This window comes from Mercurialis annua, linkage group LG3 (assembly GCF_937616625.2).
Source record: "Mercurialis annua linkage group LG3, ddMerAnnu1.2, whole genome shotgun sequence".
Classification (NCBI taxonomy): domain Eukaryota; kingdom Viridiplantae; phylum Streptophyta; class Magnoliopsida; order Malpighiales; family Euphorbiaceae; genus Mercurialis; species Mercurialis annua.
Window position 1 is genome coordinate 68,164,017 of NC_065572.1, and position 21,233 is coordinate 68,185,249.

Below are 21,233 nucleotides of genomic sequence, written 5' to 3' on the forward strand. Positions count from 1 at the left end.
TTAATCTTTACTTATCTTCTATTAAAATTATCTACAATATAAAATTTGAGTACCAATTTAAATTTTTTAAATAATTAAAATTGTTATCTTAAGTAATTAATAAGATAAACTATTTCAAATTAACTATTAATTTAAATTTTATTTGATAATTTGATTAGTCACACTACACTACGAGTCACGTGTAAAATACGTAAAGCGACACTAGTCGTGTTAAAATTCTCAACCCTAACACGACACGAATTTTAAACGAGTGACACGACACGACACGATTAACACGTTAAGATAAACTGGTAACACGATTAACATAATTACACGGCTAACACGACCCACTTAACATTTTAAAAAAAATAAACCATAAAATATAATTTTAACCTCAAATCTATTAATTAATATTCAAACTGTATATAATTAATTTTATTTTTATATTAATAAATTAATTTAGTAATTTTATTTTATATTTTTTATAATTATAACTATTTTATTTTATATTATTATAAATAATTAAATTTGTAAACGGATTAGGTGGGTTAGATGGGTTCGCGAGTCAACCCGTGACACACCCATTTATTTCGTGTCATAAACGGGTTGACACGTTTTTAACACGAACCCGCTAAGACTCACCCCGGATTCGCCAAATTTACGGGTTAGACGAATCGTGTTATCGTGTCATGACCCATTTTGACACCCGTAATAAAAATTCTGTAAAGTATATTCAACTTTATAAAAAAGGGTCGGTTAAAGATTATTTGGCTGTTCAGAGTTGAAAAAAATTAACTTCCGTAACTACAATACTACACTTTGTATTGCATCGCAGTAGTCAAAATCTAAAAAAATCAAAGGTGTCACAAATGTATTTCTACTTTGTTTGATTCTATTTTTAACACAAATTTCTTCTCTTGGTACGAACTCTCAAGTCAATGGGACATCAGAGAGGTATTATGCCTACAATAGTTGAGATATTAACTACTTCACTTTCAAGTTCCCCTCAAGCCTCTCAATTGCAGCACCAACGCCGCTTCTTGCTTCTCCGCTTGCATTTGAATCAACATTTCCTTCATTTGCTTTCTCTATAAGCTTCAGTTGCACCCAACCTACCACAATATACCGTAACTATATTAGAAGTTGGAACGTCCTTGAATATTTCTAGTAGTGAATTTTCAGCATAGTATTTAACTTGCAGTTCAAAGCATCCAATGGTGTTCGAAACCAAGAGAACAATCCACCACTATTTGGGATTCACTTCCGTAGTAGCAGGTTGAAGAGCATATAGGGACCAAACATTCATCCTACTTCTAAACATAAACAACAAATCAAATAAAAAATACAAGGAAGATGAGATCCATTACCAAGAGGAAAACAGAATGCTGCACCCAAAACTGATCCCAGCAGCACATTCCTAGCACGCCATCGGAAAGATCCAGGCACTAATGCACAATTTTAAAATAAACAAAAACAAAAATCAGATTTCAGTTGATAGTGATCATATGATGCTGCTAATATAAATAAATTGATAATTCTTTTTTCCATATCAAATTAATTAACTGATCAGTTCAGCACACTAATTTTCAACACTCGGAAAGCGAAGAAAGCCATTTGATTGGGACATAGAAGTATTACAAATTAAGCCAAATGTAGCAGCCGTTGCAGAACCAGCTCCTACAACATTGAAAACATCATGGACACCCCGCTTCTCAGCCAGCAGATTTTGTACACCATAAAATGCAGCAGTAAACAACCCAAGGCGCACTCCACCAACAATTGAACCACGAGTGACTCTGAGAAATCTCTTCTCCATTGCATCTCTCATCAATCGATGCTGTTCACGCTTGTCAGGAGTGCTCCCAAGCTTCAACATTACTTCTGCATCCTTGCTCTGTAAGTTATCATCATCGTGATGATGAAGTCAGTTGCTGAAATATTAAAAGAACTTGCATATATAAACAATGACAGAGTTCCATCACAACAGAAAAGTCTAATAGATTAAGAACGAGAAAAAAAGGATGAACTTACGACAGAAGCAGCTGCCTCCTTGCTACCTCCATATAACATGCCTGCAAATATTCCGATTACTGTTGCTGCACCCCAGTTCACAGTTCCCGCCAATTTCAGTGTTTCCTAAGTTAAAAAAGTAAAAATAAAATCAGAAAAATAACATCTAAGGTTCCTCAGTTCTGTAATAGAAATTCTGATTCAAAAGCAGAAAAAGTAACAAAACAGTAGATTATGATTAATCTCAACCTTAACAGCAAATGGGAAGTACTGTTACTATAACAAGTTAACAACCAATCCAATAGAATTGTGTTAAATAAAGTTTCATAGAGATTTTAAGTATGCACAGTTGTTCTTACATTGGAGACGATTTCTTCAGGTTTTTCATCCGTTGCCATTGCAATTTCACTTCCTCAAGGAAATCAAAACGATAAAAGGTAAAGTGTACTCAAAAAGTTTTGAACTTTTCCTTCAGTTTCTGAGTAACCAAACACAAGGTAATTGATTTAGTGACAGAACATCCATGGCTGTTGTAGTAGTCTACGAAGTGAGGTTGCTAGTGAGCACAAAATGACATACGTACCCAAATTAGATTGAGCTCCATTTTCAGAAATTAAACTCGAGGTCCATAGGATAATATAGATATTCGAATTCGACTTGATTATCTGTACCAGAAATTATAAACAAAATTGAATCACAAATAAATTTTAATTCAGCATCATCAATTATGATTTTATAATAACATTCATTATAAAATTAACAAAATGAAGTTCACCCCTCAAAATAATAATCTGCCGAGCGAGCAATTAAATTTAACCAAATACGAAACCCTACAAAACTTCACCAATTTACTGTCTAACAAAATCACATAAATTAGAAGCATTTATAAATTGTAAAAATTTACAGATTTTGGTTGGCCAAAAATTACTAACCGGTGTAGTGAGAAGCGGATCCGGGACCACCAGAAGAAAACAAGAGGCCGACGGTGTCCGGGGAGGGAAAAGCGACGCGAGGAAGCAGCAGCGGCAGAAGGTAGAAGCGGTGAGAAAGAAAAGTGGTAGCGGTGGCAAGCAGGGCGGCGGAGTTGATTTAAAAACGAACAAAGGATCAATTCACCCCGAAATATCAAAATAGTCATTTTTTAAGGTTTTTGGTCAAACTAATCCACAATTTGCATTTTCATATCAAAAAAACCCGCAATTTGTGTTTTCGTATCAAAAACCCGCAACTTGCATTTTCATATCAAAAAGGCCCTTTAACACAAAAAAAGTGGATTAACTAATTACAAAAATTTAACTTAATTAATACTAATTTAATACTAATTTAATACAATTAAAAACATGTTTAACATTAATTAAACCTAATCTAAACTAAAAAATCCTAAATCTAACCCCATCGGAAACTGCCACTGCTGCCGCCCTATCGACTGCGTTGTTCATCCCTAAAACGATATGTTTAGGTCGATAGTGGGGTCGAGGTGGAGGTGAGGGTGGAGGCGTACGACGGTGGGTGGAGGCAGATGGTGGGTAGAGGACGAATGGTGATCAGAGAAAGAAGAATAAAAAAGGAAAAGGAAAAATAATTTCTCAATATTTTATTAAAAATTATTAAGGAACAATTAAAGAGATAAAAAAAATACTAAGGATTTTTAATTTTTTTTAAATTTTATACGAAAAGTGTGATTCACTTGCGGGGATGAGAGTGAGGAGGGACTTTTTTTAATGCACTTTAACATAGTTACGGGTCTGTTTGACCTAAAATCCTCTAAAATGATTTTTTTTGATATTTCGTTTTAAGTTAAGGAGGTGAATTGGTCCTTTGTTCATTTAAAAACTACACTAAACTTTAAATACTCCCTCCGTCCCATTATAATTGATGGATACCGAATCCTATTCTACTTATAATGGAGCCGAGTCGCAGGATATCTATTCTCAGACGACACCAGACTCCCGCCCAAAGGGCCGAATCCACCGGATCCGCCTTGACTGGAATACATCATTCGACATCATAAAGACCGAATCCCTAAGGACTCGGACAAAGCATGTCGACCCCGGGATTCGGATAAGATATCCAAGATCTACGCATATTCGGAGTATCTGTCCTATTTGGATACAAATTCCAACTTAAAAAGATAGCCTCCAACTTAGGAAGACGAGACTGTTTAGGAATATCTTCCTAAATAGGACTCCTGTCTGAATAAGGAAGGACACTCCTAATCAGGGTCAAACCCTACTAAATAGGAATCACTTTCCTACTACAACTCTGCAAGGCATACATTCGACTACTATAAAAGGAGCTTGAGGTATGCCTAAACACACAACTTATAACAAATACAATTATTCTCCCTTAAGCCTAAACTGACTTAAGCATCGGAGAGCTAATCGGACAAACCGTCCGATTAGCCATCTACACTGTTTTGCAGGATTAATGCCGTCGAGATGCCGGAATCCATCAATTGGCGCCGTCTGTGGGAAAAGCTTGAAAACTTTGAACTTAAAGCAGCTTTTCTGAACTCAAATAAATTCTTATTGAAGGATGGCATCCGACGGGACTAATCCAAAATAATAATTTCGAAAGAGTCAGATTCATCAAGAATTATTGTTGATCAACTCTAATTGATTGGCCAAGAAAAAAGAAAACGGGTGACAAAATATTAAAGCTAAGGCTAGAAGCAGGTCCCTGGAATATGGAGCATAATCGGCCAAAATAAAAAAAGAAGAAACAAGGTCACAATATTTGGCCACATTTAAAGAATAAAAAAGTCACAGAAATTGATTTGGCCAAGAAACAAAGAAGCTGGTGATAATGGCAAAACAAGCAGGTTATATAATTATTGTCCAAATTCAAAAGGAAATCACGAGAAGATTTTCTGGAATCACCAAGACCACGTTCGGAATTGACAAATTAAAAATATTATTTTATTATCGACAAGCGATGAATCACGATAAGTTCACAAACTCATTAAATATTTTATTACATGTGAAATTAATTACTCGTGTCATGATTTCAGCATGTTGCCCATATCGCATGATTTCTTCTAAATTGATCGATTAATCATGTCTATAATTTGCAATTATTTTTGCATTAATCAAAATTACAATATAAAATCTATTAAAATATATATTTTGTCTTAATATAATATTTGAGATCTTTACTTATTAGGAAAGATTTATAAATAAATAAATTTGCAATGCTTTAACTAAGCACATATGTATGACTATATGAGATCTCTTTCTTTTTAGGAAAGATATATACATGAATAACTTGACGATATTTTAACATATGAGTACAAATATCTATATATATATATATATATATATATATATATATATCTATATATATATATATATATATATATATATATGAGATCTTTGCTAATTAGGAAATCATATAAAAAGAATATATTGCATGACTATAAAAGACTAATTAGCTAAGAAGGAAATAATCAAATGTAGCATATGGAATCATTAGTTTTCTTTATCAAGTAATAGATTTACTACTTGAATATACAATATCTTTATAAAAAAAAAAACGTTTAATAAAAATTTATAATGTGAGGATGGACTATATCTTACACAATTTATATAAGATCGCTTGCTATCTTGAACACAACTCTATATGATAAATTTATATTATATCGTGAAGTCCATTATTAGACTAGTCAAAATTTATAAAATACAGATATAGAAGATGAAGAAAATAAAAGAAGAAATACTAGAAAATATACTGAAAGAAGAGACGAGATGTCCTAAATACCAGAAAACTAGGCGAACAATCCCCAGCAAAAAATAAAGAACGGAATGAATCAAGAGGCGAAAAGTGAAGCGGCCCAAGAGGCAAAGAGAGAGATGGTTCGAAAGACAAACCGAAGGCGAAACAAACATATTGATGAAGAGGGAGTTCCAATCAGGAGCGAAAGAGGAGAAAAAATAGCAAAATTACAAAGTCAAGAAACCTCCGCCAAGAAAAATAAAGACAAACAAGACCTAATTAAGAAAGCAAGAGAAGCGAAAAACCTACGGGTTATAGGAAGAGAAGAAAAAACCAGAAATCAATAGAGGAAACACCACTGGAAAAATAAAGAAGAAGGGTGTAATACCTTAAAAACAACGAAGCAAGCGAGACAGTCACAAAGATACCATCTGAAGCGGTAAAAACTAAAACGAAACCATGAGCGGACCAAATTCAAGAAGAGAAAAACAAAAAAAAGCAAAAGACAGGAAAGAGCAAAAGTAAAAAAAAAAAAGGCATCACAGAGTCAATCCAAAAAGAAAAATTAGAAAGACAAAGGCGAATCCTTTAAATTTGCACATCGGAGCAAAACCACATATATAGCGGAAGAAGTTATGGAAAAAAATATAGTCAAGACACTAAAGAACATCAAAACTGAAGAACTCGACCTGGACGACGTGAAACTGAAGTGCTCACCCCTATCAACGCAACAAAAGGAAGAACGAAAACGGCCCAAGAGGCGAAAAACGAAGACATGATCTAAAAAACGGGCATAAATACCCTTTGAAATCGGTGTATTTGTGGGGGAGCTTGAAGGAAGAGATACAAATTCCACGAAGAATACGATCAAGAAAAGAAAAAAAAGACAAACAATTAGCGGAAGCAAATAACTCAGATCTAATGATTACAAAAACAAGAAAAAATCAAAAAAAAGGAAATAAAGCGAGAGATGGTGGCAATAGAACTCCTACAAGAAGTAAAAGAATATAGAAAGAATAACAAAAATCGGTGGCAAAAAAAGAAAAAATAAATATAAAGGCCGAAAGAAGAGAAGAAATAAGAAATCAAATGAATTTTACCCAGAACAATAATGAAGATGGAGAAAGAAATCAATAAAGAGAACACCACTTGAGATCATGAGGAACCAAGCGATGTAAAAATGAAGGAAAAGACCTCGGGCAAAACGAATGAATAAACCAAAAAGGCTCCGCCAAAGAAGAATAAGCCAAAGCTTAAACAAGAAGAGACTCGCCTTAATAAGACTCGGTCAAACAGAATAAACAAAGAAGGCTCCGCCAAAGAAGAATAAGCCAAAGCTTAAACAAGAAGAGACTCGCCTTAATAAGACTCGGTCAAAAAGAATAAACAAAGAAGGCTCCGCCAAAGAAGAATAAGCCAAGCTTAAACAAGAAGAGACTCGCCTTATTAAGGTTCGGTCAAAAAGAGTAAACCAAGAAAACAACAAAAAAGAAAATAAAGCTTGACAAAGATGAATCATCCAAAGAAGACTCATCCAAAGGAAAACCCCAAAAGGGACAAAGAAGATAGATTCGTCTGAACCTTGAAGAAAACCCTAAGAGGGAAAGAAGGATGAATAAGATAGAAGTCAAAAGGCCCATCATCAAGTATAGACTTTTGGTCATACCCGATGGTGTCAATCGCCCGTCGTCAAGTATAGATCTTTTGTCATACCCGACGGTGCCAATCGCCTATTGTCAAGTATAGACGTTTGTCATACCCAATGGTGCGGACTATCTTTAATTCATACAACGCAGCAAAGCAGACAGGAATCATAATAAATAAAGGCGAAACGCCGAAAAACCAGAGTATAGATTTACTCTAAAATAAAGGCGAAACGCCCAATAAACAAGAGTATAGATTTACTCTAAAATAAAGGCGAAACGCCCAAAAACCAGAGTATAGATTTACTCTAAAAATAAAAGCGAAACGCCAAAAGCAGAGTTTAGATTAACTCTAAAAGCGAAATATCAAAGATCAAAATCAACTCAAAGCAAAATAAAGCGAAAGGCGAATCAATTAAATAAAGCAAAATAAAGCGAAAGACGAAAATGCCAAGAAATAGAGGAATGCGAAAGAAAGAAAAACGCCGAAAAATAAGAGAAATGCGAAAGAAAGGCAAAATGCCAATCAAAAGGAATGCGAAAGATCTCAAAACAGAAGACCGGGTCTAAAATGATTCGGGTAAAAATAAGGCCAAGTGCCAAAATAAAGAGACTCACTCAAATCAAAAGAAATAAGGCTACATGTCCAAATCAACGAATCACAAACAACTCACCCAAATCAGAGGAACAAATCTTAGTAAGGAAGGCAGTCCACCCGAAAAGAATTAAAATCAAGGAAAATCGACGAAATAGATTGAATGACCTGATCTCAAAACGGGAATAAATACCCTATGAGATCAGTGTATTTGTGGAGGAGCTTGAAGGACTCATATCTGTCCAATGAAGAAAACAAAAGGAACAAAATGAAAAAGAATTGCAAACAAGAAGAGTCACCTCGAAGAAACAATTACTCATTAAAAGAGTAAACATCAGCTGGAATAAAAGACTTCGAGTAATAAAGATAAAGACAAGCACAAAGAACACAGAAATGTTGAAATCCGAAAACCAAGAAAAGAAGAATGAACATCAAGAATAAATAGGAATAAACGACTTAAAATCACAACCAACGAAGATCAAACATAGCAAAACAAATGGAAAATAAGGAGTAATGCAGCAGTAAAGAAGAATACATAGGAAAAACGAAAAAGAATCGGACGAGTACTAAACAAAAAAGGTTCAAAACCCTAAAATAAAAAGAATAAGGTTTCTCGCACAAAAGAAGGTTCTCCCAAGCTGAGGGAATACCTAAAGATAAGGGTTCGCCCAGTACAAGGGTTTCGCCCAATACAAGGGCTTCGCCCACTAACGAAGATTCATATAGTATAAAAGCTTTGCCAAATGATGAGGAGTCGCCACATGAATTTTGCCTATAAAAATATTTAAAAGAAGACAATAAGCCTCGCCAAGAGAATGAGCTTCGCCTTAAAGAATCGCCGAGAAGGATCTCAACAAAGAGGAAAAGGATAAACAAATAAAATTCAAAAGGCCGATGGATCGAATCACAAATTGATTGGAAATTAGAAGACAATTGAAGAAATTTAAAGAACATAAAAACAATCAAAACATGAACAAAGGAATACCTAGAGATAAGGCATCAAAATAAATCAACGAGATTCGCCATGAGTCTCGCCAAAAGAAGAGATCAAACACGAAAATTAAAGATTGAAGATGAGGCAAAGCTACTTTCGAACAACCAAAAGTAAAAGATGAAAAATGAAACAAATACAACAGTTAAAACAAAGGAAGATAGAACGAATGGACACATGTCCTACCTTCAAAAAATAACGAATAGATGAACGACACATGGCGAAAAAGGAGAAAAACTGGAATCTTGCTCGAGAAGCAAAAAAGAACGCCGAAATATAAAACGACTCGCCTCAAATAGAGCTGAAATACTCCAAGGCATAAAATACCATGACTTCAGCTCACTTGCGGGGGGGGCTAATGATGGATACCGAATCCTATTCTACTTATAATGGAGCCGAGTCGCAGGATATCTATTCTCAGACGACACCAGACTCCCGCCCAAAGGGCCGAATCCACCGGATCCGCCTTGACTGGAATACATCATTCGACATCATAAAGACCGAATCCCTAAGGACTCGGACAAAGCATGTCGACCCCGGGATTCGGATAAGATATCCAAGATCTACGCATATTCGGAGTATCTGTCCTATTTGGATACAAATTCCAACTTAAAAAGATAGCCTCCAACTTAGGAAGACGAGACTGTTTAGGAATATCTTCCTAAATAGGACTCCTGTCTGAATAAGGAAGGACACTCCTAATCAGGGTCAAACCCTACTAAATAGGAATCACTTTCCTACTACAACTCTGCAAGGCATACATTCGACTACTATAAAAGGAGCTTGAGGTATGCCTAAACACACAACTTATAACAAATACAATTATTCTCCCTTAAGCCTAAACTGACTTAAGCATCGGAGAGCTAATCGGACAAACCGTCCGATTAGCCATCTACACTGTTTTGCAGGATTAATGCCGTCGAGATGCCGGAATCCATCAATAATTGACCAAATTTTCTATTTTGAGTGCTTTATTTTATTTGAAAATTTCTATTTATAGAATATTTTTCACATCACTATTTTTTTTTACCCTCATCAATCAATGCAATGTAAAAATATTTTTTTAAAAGTGGTGAAGCATTTAATATTATATGAGGATATAAAAATAAAGTTATTAAAATTTCTTAAACAATGTGCAATGGAAATTTCCTTGATTAAAATGGAATAGAGAGAGTGTTATCTAAATTATATTTTAACTCTAAAATTGACTCCTTTTCATTATTCTCTCAGTAACGTTTTATACAAATACATCTATGGTCATGTTTGGTTCATATGATAACACTTTTTGAAAATATAATTTTACTAATTATGTTTTTCTACAAAACAGAATTAAAAACATAAAAAATATTTTCTTTATAATTAAATTGTATGAAAATTAATATTGCTAATTTATTAAATAAATTTAAAACAAAATATATATTTAAATCATAATACACAAAGTGTTCAATCATATTAAACAATTAATCATATTACTTTATTCATATTGTTTTCATATACAGATTAACCATATCAATCACATAAACTGTTTAATAAAAACAAATTAAAATTTCTTGCAAAACAGTTTAGAAAAACCATCATTTTTCAAAACAGAATATACAATAAGCATATATCACATATATACACAAAATCGTATCAATCAAAATTGCAAGCGGCTCTCATAACATTATTAGGTTTTCTAGGTTCATAACGCAACAAATTTTTAAACTTTTTATTCAAAACTTAAAAATAAAATCCATGTAATTCAATTGTTGACATAATTGTATATAAAACTAACTGAATGACGAGTTTACAGCTTTATAAGAAGAAAGAGAGATTGTTCATTTTGTTGATATCTAGTATCGGATCAAACGCCTTTAAAAGAATGCGTTTTCTACGAGTATCCATACAAACAGTTTCTCCCCAAAATGAGTGCTTATGTGCTAGCACTTTTTGCTTCTCAAAGAAAATTCGAACTTAATGTGATTTGTCCTATTTCGTAAATAATGGTTTATGTTTATTTTCAAAAAGGCATAATACCTCAAAAACGTTCGACCTTTTAGCCCCTTTTCAACTACCCTAACGTTGAAAACTGGTCAATTATACCCTATTTTGCATTTTCTCGTTTCATACCCTAATTTTTCATAATTTTTTTATCTAAATGATGAAATTATTTAATTAACTAAGTTTAAAGATAAAATTAAATTTATTTTAATTCAAAAAAGTACAAATAAGTCTTTTATTTTTAACTAAAAACCATAATCAAATTAACACTAATTTAAATTCTTAATTAATTTAACTAAATCTAAATAAATTTTCAACATATACAATTAATATATGCTAGACATGGAGAACGTTTTTTAATTTTTTTCAAACGAAAAAAAACATTAATTTAATATTTCAGGGTACAATTGAAACACAAAAATGCAAAATAGGGTAAAATTGACTAGTTTTCAACGTCAGGGTAGGATTGAAAAAGGGCTAAAAGATTGGGGTTTTTTGAAGCATTAGGTCTTTCGAAAAACACATAAATAAAACTCTTGATTTAAGTGTGGCATCTAAATTTAGACATCTGTATTCTATATCTAACTATTTTTTATCCTTTTAAAATTTATTTTAAAAGAATTATCTATATTATTTAATTATTATTATATTTATTATATTGATGATATTAATATCTTTAGTCCTATTAAATTATGAATAAGATTTTATTTAGAAGTATTAATTTATAGAATTTAAAACAATAAAAAGAAGGATATATGTTTAATTTTATTTTATTTTAATTTTGACTGTCTTTTAGTTGATCTTTAGATAATATTTTATTTTTAAATTCATGAATTCTTATATGGCAACAAATGATTGATTTCATTTGAATTTATAAATTTTACAAAAATTCATGGATTGCGTTCATTTAAAATTCCTTAATTCAAACTGTGTTTAAAGATTTTGCCCAATTGCCAGGTCCTAAGTAGCATAATTCAAAATAGAAGAGTCATGTCTTGACGATGTTTAAACTAGATCAGTTGGCATCCTTGTAAGCAATGAACTTGTAAACCAATTATGCATACATAAAATTATAATATCACACAGCCTTTACATGGAAATTTGACAGTTCGAAAAAATGTTCATCAGCTAAATGTTGGTAGCACAAAAAAAATAATTGTGTTCAGAGATTGAACTTCAAAAAGATGGTAGCAGATTGTGACTAAACTGTGCAACAAAGTTTTGTATCAATTGAAGCCAAGCAAATGCAAAAAGCTTGATAACCGGTTAACGGATATCTGCAAAACAACGACAAGACAAGACAGACTCGTCATCTTCCAAATATTTTTCTAGTAAAGTTCTGCATAAAAAAACACATGAAAATCTTGAAAAGAAAAAGTATGCACCTGAAATCCATCACAAACTTTGATTTTGCCACCCTTCCTAGCTGCAAAATTGTTTGTTTGCCATTCTCCTGTGTAGAACCATAGATTGGTCAGCACTACTAATTAATTAGTCCATTTGTAAAACTCGATGTAGCACGGAAACGGAGACGCTGAAATGAGAAAAAAAGCCGAAAAAGGAAATGGCGAAATGACATTTTTTACAAGAATATATCATAAATATAGGGTTTTGGAGTTTCAAAAGCATGTTTAAAAATGGAAACGTAATGCCAAAACATCGGGATTGATAAGTTTCCGTGCAACACAGATAAAACTTTAGAGTGAAGAGATGTCAACACACCTCTGATGTCAGTTGGAAATTCTTCGCTGATCTTTGTACTCTAAGTCCAGCTCTGCCCTTGTCTCTATAGTCCAACTCATATTGCTTCGAAGTCTGTAAAACCAAAAGAAATTAATTCCATAAGAAAAAAAGGAAGGAATTGAAGTCCAGTATACTTATTTTCATTTCTTGTATAATAAGATGAGACTCTTTTCAATCTTACGTTATTGTAAGTTGGAGTTCTTGAAAGTAGTTTATGTACTTTGTCCATTTTTCGATCCCAATCCTTAGGTAGACCGTTACTATGTTGCATCTACTCAGATGGAGAACAAAAATGTCAACAGTAGATCACGAGAATTAAAGCAAGGAATTATAACATAATCTTCAGAACTGACCTGAGTTGTGTTCTTTAGCTGCATTGATTGGTGCTTAGGTATGTACACTCTCATACTTCTACAACTTCCTGTGCATGTGGTTACTGTAGGCACAAATCTGTAGAAAATAGAAAAGGGAATTAGTGACCAAGACTAGAGTAGAAGCGGATAAAAGGAAGAAGAAGAGATGGGGTTCTGCCTTACGTAACAACACCCAGGAGTGGATTTCGGTGCTTAGAAGGCGAATTGAGGCGGCTACCCTGCAACAAACATACTATCAAGAGAGTTTCCAAAGTGACAATATTGTACGAGTGACAGTGTCACATAGTTGATTATAAACTTGCAAGTGTTGTGGAAGCAAACCTGATCCCATATGTGATACTTGGAACCAGTGAAGTTAGCTGTTATAGTCCCGACGAAACTATCATCCGAACTAGACAAAACTCCTTTCAAAATCTGAGCTATTGTAAACACTGACTTTCCATTTCTGCGCTTATGGTGTGCTATAGCTAGTTTCCGATCCTGCCTTCCATGTCCTTCCTATAATTTTGACAGATCAAATTGAAAGATTTATCAGTTTGGTTCAGTCCCCATCTTCCCGAATCTTTTTAACAGAAACCATCACTTCTCCAATAACATCAGAGTTAATATTGAGATACTATGCAAATTCCCCTTCCTAATTTCTTGTTGACATCCAACCAATTGCTTAAGATCGACGTGCAGTTCGATAATCATCAGACTGACATCGCTTCTTTTTCATCTATGCTTGTACTGGGTATTAGCAGCATAACACCAGTCACATACGACGCGATCCACTATACAAATGGAACACGACGAGTGGTGAAACACAAGCCTAGCATAAGCAATACATTTATTTTGTACTAATGTTTTCATAGATCAAGTTTCATGGCAACAATCACAAGCTATATTAACCTTTTTCCGACCCGAATGTTAACATCAAATTAAAACCTAATCGAATAATCAAAAAATAACAACTATATGAAGTAGCAGAAAAGTTGTTACATTAGTATAGAGTGAATAGAGTGAGCCACCGTTTAAACCTTCCGGCAATGCTTCTTTGACAATAACACAAGTACATCTCCCTATGTCCAATGGCAAAGCTCTATATAACAAAGCCCTGCAAACAAAACACATAAAGAATTAGCAATATAAAAGAAACAGAATCAAAACAGTTAACAGTATTAAACCTGTTAGGCAATGTGGACCAAGAAGAAGCAGGAGCAGCTTCGGAATCAGAAAAGTCCCAAATTTGTAAGGAATTAGAAGCTGAGTTGTCAGAGTCCCACAACATAGGCTTAAACAGGCCCTTATCAGGCTCGTTTATCTGCATGCACGACTGTAAAGAGGACGGTTTCAGGACTCTGCCGGTGGAAAAAGATTTCATATTTGATGATACCTTCGTTGGCGCAGACCCATTTGTCGATAAGGGTTTACAATTTTCTTTATTATTACTGCCAAACACTTCGCCGCCTTCACTGCAGCTATGGTGGTGTTTAGGTGCAGTTGGTTTCTTGAAATCGGACATTTTTAATCTTCTTTGAAATAAAGATGGAGAATTTTCTCTGTTATTCATACAAATGGAAGCTTTTATTTGAAAATGTTATGATTTTGACATACTTGAAAGAGATCTAAGGTCCAGATTTTGGCACGTCATTCCAAAGTGGGACCCATATGTTGTAGTGGCAAAATAAAGAAAGAATATGTGATTGAGTAAGATAGCTTTGAAAAGATAAATGAAGGGGTTATAATTTGAATTTGAATGTGTTCTTTATAATTTTTTGGGCAAAGGGTCAAATGAGACCTTCATGTTTGGCCTGAGGAGCACTTGGCCCTCCATATTTGAAAAGGTGCTAAAACACACTTAATGTTTAAAAAACAGCTCAAATAAACCCTTTCTTCTAACACCGTTTTAAAAAAGGTCAGTACTTAGGTGGAATCTGACGTAGCTTATTGAATTTTGAGATGGTTCAAATATGCCCGCAATATTTGGCACGTGGTTCAAACATGTCGTTCATGTATAAAAAGGTTCAAATTTGCCATTCATGTATAAAAAAAAAGTTCAAAATGAATTTGAGTATTAAAATACTCTGCTCGATAATCTCGCGAGCCTAGTTGAACTTTAGTAACTTTTTTTATTTTTTATTTTTTATTATTATATACTTAAACACAATAATGTATTTTTGAAAAAATATTTACACAACTAATCAAATTGAACTGCGCTCAAATTTCAACTATACTATTGAGTTTGAGCTCGAGCTTTTAAAATGATATTTTGTCGAATTTGAATTAAGTTTCAAACTCTAAATTTTAAAATTGAGTTGACTTTGAATGAGATTGTATTTTTCTTATAATCTACTCGATTACATTGTTAATATCAAGTAATAATAATATTCTTTGATGCGAGACAAATCTTCATAGACTTCAATAGGCCATCTCATGCACAATTAACAATTATAAGTTCTAAGACCAAACAAATAAGAAATTCTCATCAGAACTAAATCAATTGAATAAAAAAAAGAAAAGATAAGACAAAATCAAACCGACTGAATAGAGCGGTAATTCGGCTATTTCTGGAAAACCGACAAAAATATAAGAAAAAAATTAAAAAACAAAATTAGCTTATCATTTTATTTGGATAATTCAAATCTCAAACTGAACCAATAATTTAAAATCTATATTTTTTATTAAACCGACTGAAAATCTTTAGTTTGGTTGATTAATTTGGTCAATCGATAATTCTGCTCACCTTTAGTGATGATATTCGAACCTATTCATATATGAAGAGCATATTTGAACTTATTTATATATATGTAAGAAATATTTAAATTTGTTCATACATGAAAGGTATATTTGAACCTTTTCATACATGAAGGGCATATTTGAATCTTTTTATATATGAAAGTTAATACTTGCACTACAGGTCAAACATTAATAACATATTTGAATTACCTCAAGTTTAAAAAGTCACGTTAAATTCCACCTAAGTAAAGGTTGACGAATTTTCAAACTATATTAGATAGAGGAGCTTTTGAGCTTTTTAAAAAATATTAAATGTGTTTTAGCAACCTTTTCAAACAAAGAAGACCAATTTGATCATCATGCTAAATATGAAAGGTATATTTGACCCTTTTCCCTTTTTTTAACAAAGGATCATTCCCCTAATATTTGCACGAAAAATTAAATCCTCACGACTTTTAAAATATAAATTATATTAATTTTAAATAAAATATTAACGATTTGTTTTGCATTTTTCATAACCTTTTTGCCCCTTTTGTCAGAAACCGCCATCGCCGGAAACCACCGCCGTCGAAGACGGAGTAAGACGAAACCTCATCCGATCAGAGCAGATATGGGTTCGTCTCAAGAAGACGAAGAAGCTTCGTCTTCGTCTTTCTGAGACAAACCCATATGGTCGGAGACAAAAGAGTTGCGACGGTTTGGGAGGTTATTTTAATTGGAGATGGTGGCGGCTGAAACGGAGAAGATGAAGGAAAAAAATAGAATTTAAAATATGCTTAATTGAAATTTTTTTAAAAAGTCTATAATTTAATTTGATTTTATTAGAATTTAATAATCATTATTTATGATTTAATTAATAATTAATTAGAGTAAATTGTGATTTATTGTGAAACTCACTCTTTTTTTGCCATAGGAAATTTTTCGATCCGATTTTTTATATTTGTAGATTTTTTTTATCTATTTTTTCATAATTATAGGTTTTGTTTACCTTTTTTGTAATTTTGGCATTTTTATATGGCTTAATCACCAAAAAATGCCAAACCTATACGTTTTGTGTCAATTATAGCCAAACCTTTAAAAATCACCAGATTTAGCCAAACCTTATATGTTCTGTTTCTTTTTTAGCCATTTTTGAATCGAACCGATTTTTATGACACCGTGTCGTCCACGCCACCGCCAACTAAGCAATTGGCTGGCATGACAGCTGAAATATTTAAATAAGGTTTGGCTATAACTGACACAAAATGCATAGGTTTGGTATTTTTTGGTGAATAAAACTAATTTTAAAATTAAATAATTAAATGATTAATTATATTATAATAAAATTCATATATATTTAAAAAATAATATTTTTATTTAACGTTAATTAAAATTAATTTATTTTTTTATTATTAAATTTAAATAATTCTAATAAATGTTTTTTACATATTTGATGGATATATAATTAATTTAAATTCTATTAAAAACAAAAAATGTCATATTCATCTTAATTTTTTTTTTTAAATTCCAGTCGTCGGTTCTTTGACACCGCTGCCGTTTGAGACCCAATTGTTCGTCTTCCAACGAACAATCTGAGAGTAATATACACAACAAACATACGACAATGTTCATAATTCAACTATACACACATAAATATAAAAATAATCACTGAATATACTGTTTATTTAAAGGGTGAGTGTAATTATTTTCTCTTTTTTTTTTCTTTAAAAAGTAAAGGTCATTATGGTGTAATCAATATATATCATGATGTTTATAAGTATAAACGCATATGTTATTTTACTCGGCATAGCCAAAAACTTACCTTAATTTACACATAACTATTTTATTTATTACCTAAATCCAGTCATATCAAGATCTCAACAACATTAAAAATAATAAATCAAGTTCAAAATCATCATGAACATTAAATCCTTTCACCAAATTTAATTCAACATTAATTATTAAGTAATACATTAATTCATTTTTTTAATTACATATTCATTAAAATATATTATAATATAAATTTATTAAATTTAATTAGGTTTAATAAAAAATTAAAATTAATTAAAATTAGTATTAAATAGAAAATATTAATTATTTTTAAATATATATAAATTTCATAAATGATATAATTAATTTACTAATTATTAGATTTAAAAATTGGTTTGAATTTAAAATTAGGTTTATTCACACAAAAAATACCAAACCTATTTTTTTGTGTCAGTTATAGCCAAACCTTATTTAAATATTTCAGCTGACATGTCAGCCAATTGCTTAGTTAGCGGTGACGTGGACGACACGGTGTCAGAAAAACCGGTTCGATTCAAAAATGGCTAAAAAAGAAACAGAACATATAAGGTTTGGCTAAATCTGGTGATTTTTAAAGGTTTGGTTATAATTGACACAAAACGTATAGGTTTGGCATTTTTTGGTGATTAAACCTTTTTATATTTTGTACCAACATCAGGAGATGAAATGATCCTTTTTTTTTGAAGTCAGAATCAGGCTCGGGCTGAATTTGAGTTAGTCTTTAAAAAAGTCAAGCCCGCTCAAGTCTGTCCGAACCCACTCAACCTGGCCCATCAACAGGTCTAAATAACTCTAACACATAAAAGTAGGAAATGAATTTTTATGGATGTCACTGGATGTCTAAGAGTTGTTGTTTTGATTAATTTGGATCGAATTAGTTTTTTTTTTTTTTTTGATAATTTGAGAAGGGAGGAGCGCTTGTGGGAGCAATCAAACCACGACCTAACAGTTTTTTACTTAGCGCTTATATCATTTGATCTAAAATTTATTGTCTAAGGTGGTAGTTTTCTTTAAGGTGGTAGTTTTCTTTTAAAATTGCTCTATATACGAGATATCTAATTAAGAGAAAAAGAGTCGTTGCCGGTGTTTTAAAAACTGAACCGGTAGCCGAACCGGTGAGGCCATCGGTTTCCGGTTCAACCGGTTTAATAAATTTAAAAAAATTAATGATTCACCGGTTTTTTACCGGTTCAATCCGGTCTGATCCGGTTCAACATCCGGGTTTTTATCGGTTCAACCGGTCCAATCCAGTATCAAAAGATCCAGTTTTTCACAGTTTTAAACCGGATCATTAGCCGGTTCGCGGTTCAACCGGTCCGACCCGCCGATCCGGTCCGGTTTTTAAAACACTGGTCGTTGCCTCTCCAACCCAAACCGGTTGTTGCAAGAAATGAATCTCAGTTACAAGGCAGCCCTACCGTAATCATTTCATCCCCACACTAATCCTTCTACAATTTTAAAGAAAAGCAAATTAAAGCAATTTATAACAGCACCAGACCATAAAAAAAAGCCTATTACCCATCAAAAAATCAAATCAATTCCTTTCTAAAAAAGAAAAAAAATCTTAAATAATATAGCATAAATATAAAGAGATTCCACAACAACTACATGTGCATAAAGTATCTAATAAAATCATAATTAAAACATTTTCTCCACTCTCCAAGCAAAGTATCATCACTCTCTTCTTCTTAATGTCATACTCTTTTCTATAACATTAATTTCTTGATTTCTCTAGTTCAGTCACAGCCATGAGTACACTCTTTTTAACCATTCTTGCAATTAATTTTTCAGCATTAATAATCCAAATATCTTCCTCTAATATTCATGTAAATCCATGCAGATCTTATTGTGGAAATATTACAATAAAATACCCCTTTTCACTCCAAAATGGCTGTGGTCACCCTGGTTTTAAAGACCTGTTATTTTGCATAAATGATGTATTAATGTTCCACATAAGCTCAGGGTCATACAGAGTACTAGAAATAGACTATGCTTATCAATCACTAACTCTCCATGAGCCTCACTTATCAACATGTGACAACATTGTGCTCGGCGGCAAGGGTAACGGCTTCTCCATCGAGCCGTGGCGGTCGCCCTACTTCAATCCAACCGCTGATAACGTGTTCATGCTACTCGGTTGCTCGCCTCAATCGCCCCTCTTCCAAGGCTTCCCCGAAAAGCACTTGCCTTGTCGAAACGTTTCGGGCATGGGCTGCGAGATGTATTACGGGTGCCCGGCATGGAATCTCGTGGGCCGAATGAACACGGGCTCGACATACGGGTCCGGCCCGCCCGAGTGTTGTGGGGTGGCGTTTGAGGCAATTAGAGCAATTAATCTCAGCAAGCTTCAATGTGAAGGGTATAGTAGTGCTTATAATTTGGCACCATTGAGAGTTGATGGAGCTAATGAATGGTCTTATGGGATAAGAGTGAAGTATTCTGTGAAAGGGAATGAGGAATTTTGTAGAGCATGTGAGACTACTGGTGGAACTTGTGGCTATGGTAGTAGTGATGGAATTAAGCAATTGTGTATGTGTAAGGATTTCAATTCCACATCAAATTGTGATTCAGGTAATGTGTAGCATTTACTTTTTGGTTAATCTCGGGTATTAAATTTTCCGGAGTCACTAAACTTTCGTGTTATTTTATTTCGATTAATCTATTTTAATTTAGACATGCTAGATTTTAATATTCAAGCAACAAATGCACAACATAGTTTGTTATGATAATCAAACAAAATATAATCTGAAATTGGCATTGTGTTAATGAAAATAATAACATGTGCAGTTAGTTCAGCTTCAACATGGAATAGAGTTGGTATACTACAAGGTATACTTCATTTTCCTGAACCAATCTGATTTGTCAGTATTCAATTGAGGATAATTTTGGTTGCCTAATTTCTTATTGCTATCACTAAATTCAGCTTTATTTGTTTATACCAAAATGCAGGGTCCATGATCACCATCTTAGCATTCATTGCTTCCAAATCCAGATATTAGAAGCCAACTTCAACGGCTAGGATCAACTCTTTCTTTCTATTTCATTTCTATTTATCATTCTTTTTCATATTGAGTGAACTTATTATTCTTAGTCACTATACTTTTTAGAGTATTTAATTTATATCACGGACGGCCATTATATTTTCTCCATTAATATTCATTAAATATTACAAAGTAATTGCTACTCTATTTTCAGCTTTATTTTCTAAAGATTAATGTGTAAAAAATTTCTTTAACCAGAGAAATATTTTTTTAGCATAATTTAATAGAATTATATACTTCTTTTGTTAAATGATCTTGATTTTAAATTTCAAATTATCGTACACTATGTTATTGAGAATGTTATTAGTTTCTACTCCATCCGTTCTAATAGAGTTGTCCCTTTATCTTTATCAAATAGTTTAAGAAAAACAGTTATTGTTTATGAATTTTATAAAATTTTCTTTACTTTTTTTGTTATACATTTATTTAAGGCCTAATGTCATAAAAACCCCCGACCTTTTAGCCCCTTTTCAATCATACCCTGACGTTGAAAATTTGTCAATTTTACCCTATTTTGCATTTTTGTGTTTCAATTGTATCCTGAAAAATTAAATTAACGTCTTTTGCGTTTGAAAATTTGTTTAAAACATTCTCCATGTCTCGCATATATTAATTGTATATTTTTAAAATTTATTTAAATTTAGTTAAATTAATTAAGAA

General features: G+C 32.7%; 3 protein-coding genes across 3 annotated transcripts; 1 reads left to right on the top strand and 2 right to left on the bottom strand.

Moving 5' to 3' along the window:
* Positions 1–775: 775 nt before the first annotated feature.
* On the bottom strand, positions 776–3,113 carry LOC126673205 (uncharacterized). Its single transcript, XM_050367231.2, has 7 exons — positions 2,922–3,113; positions 2,573–2,654; positions 2,349–2,467; positions 2,011–2,115; positions 1,618–1,873; positions 1,347–1,424; positions 776–1,091 (listed from the first exon to the last, which is right to left on the bottom strand). The coding sequence occupies exons 3-7, from the start codon at positions 2,385–2,387 to the stop codon at positions 964–966; spliced, it is 606 nt and encodes a 201-aa protein (XP_050223188.1). The 5' UTR covers positions 2,388–2,467; positions 2,573–2,654; positions 2,922–3,113; the 3' UTR covers positions 776–963.
* An 8,834-nt stretch (positions 3,114–11,947) lies between these two features.
* Positions 11,948–14,595, bottom strand: LOC126671392 (tubby-like protein 8). The gene is made up of 9 exons (XM_050365157.2): positions 14,193–14,595; positions 14,008–14,122; positions 13,348–13,524; positions 13,189–13,244; positions 13,006–13,102; positions 12,834–12,923; positions 12,632–12,724; positions 12,295–12,362; positions 11,948–12,186 (listed from the first exon to the last, which is right to left on the bottom strand). Exons 1-9 carry the CDS (start codon positions 14,576–14,578, stop codon positions 12,111–12,113), a joined length of 1,158 nt encoding a protein of 385 aa, XP_050221114.1. The 5' UTR covers positions 14,579–14,595; the 3' UTR covers positions 11,948–12,110.
* A 4,557-nt stretch (positions 14,596–19,152) lies between these two features.
* Positions 19,153–20,792, top strand: LOC126673898 (uncharacterized). The gene is made up of 3 exons (XM_050368208.2): positions 19,153–20,103; positions 20,320–20,361; positions 20,482–20,792. Exons 1-3 carry the CDS (start codon positions 19,281–19,283, stop codon positions 20,529–20,531), a joined length of 915 nt encoding a protein of 304 aa, XP_050224165.1. The 5' UTR covers positions 19,153–19,280; the 3' UTR covers positions 20,532–20,792.
* Positions 20,793–21,233: the final 441 nt, after the last annotated feature.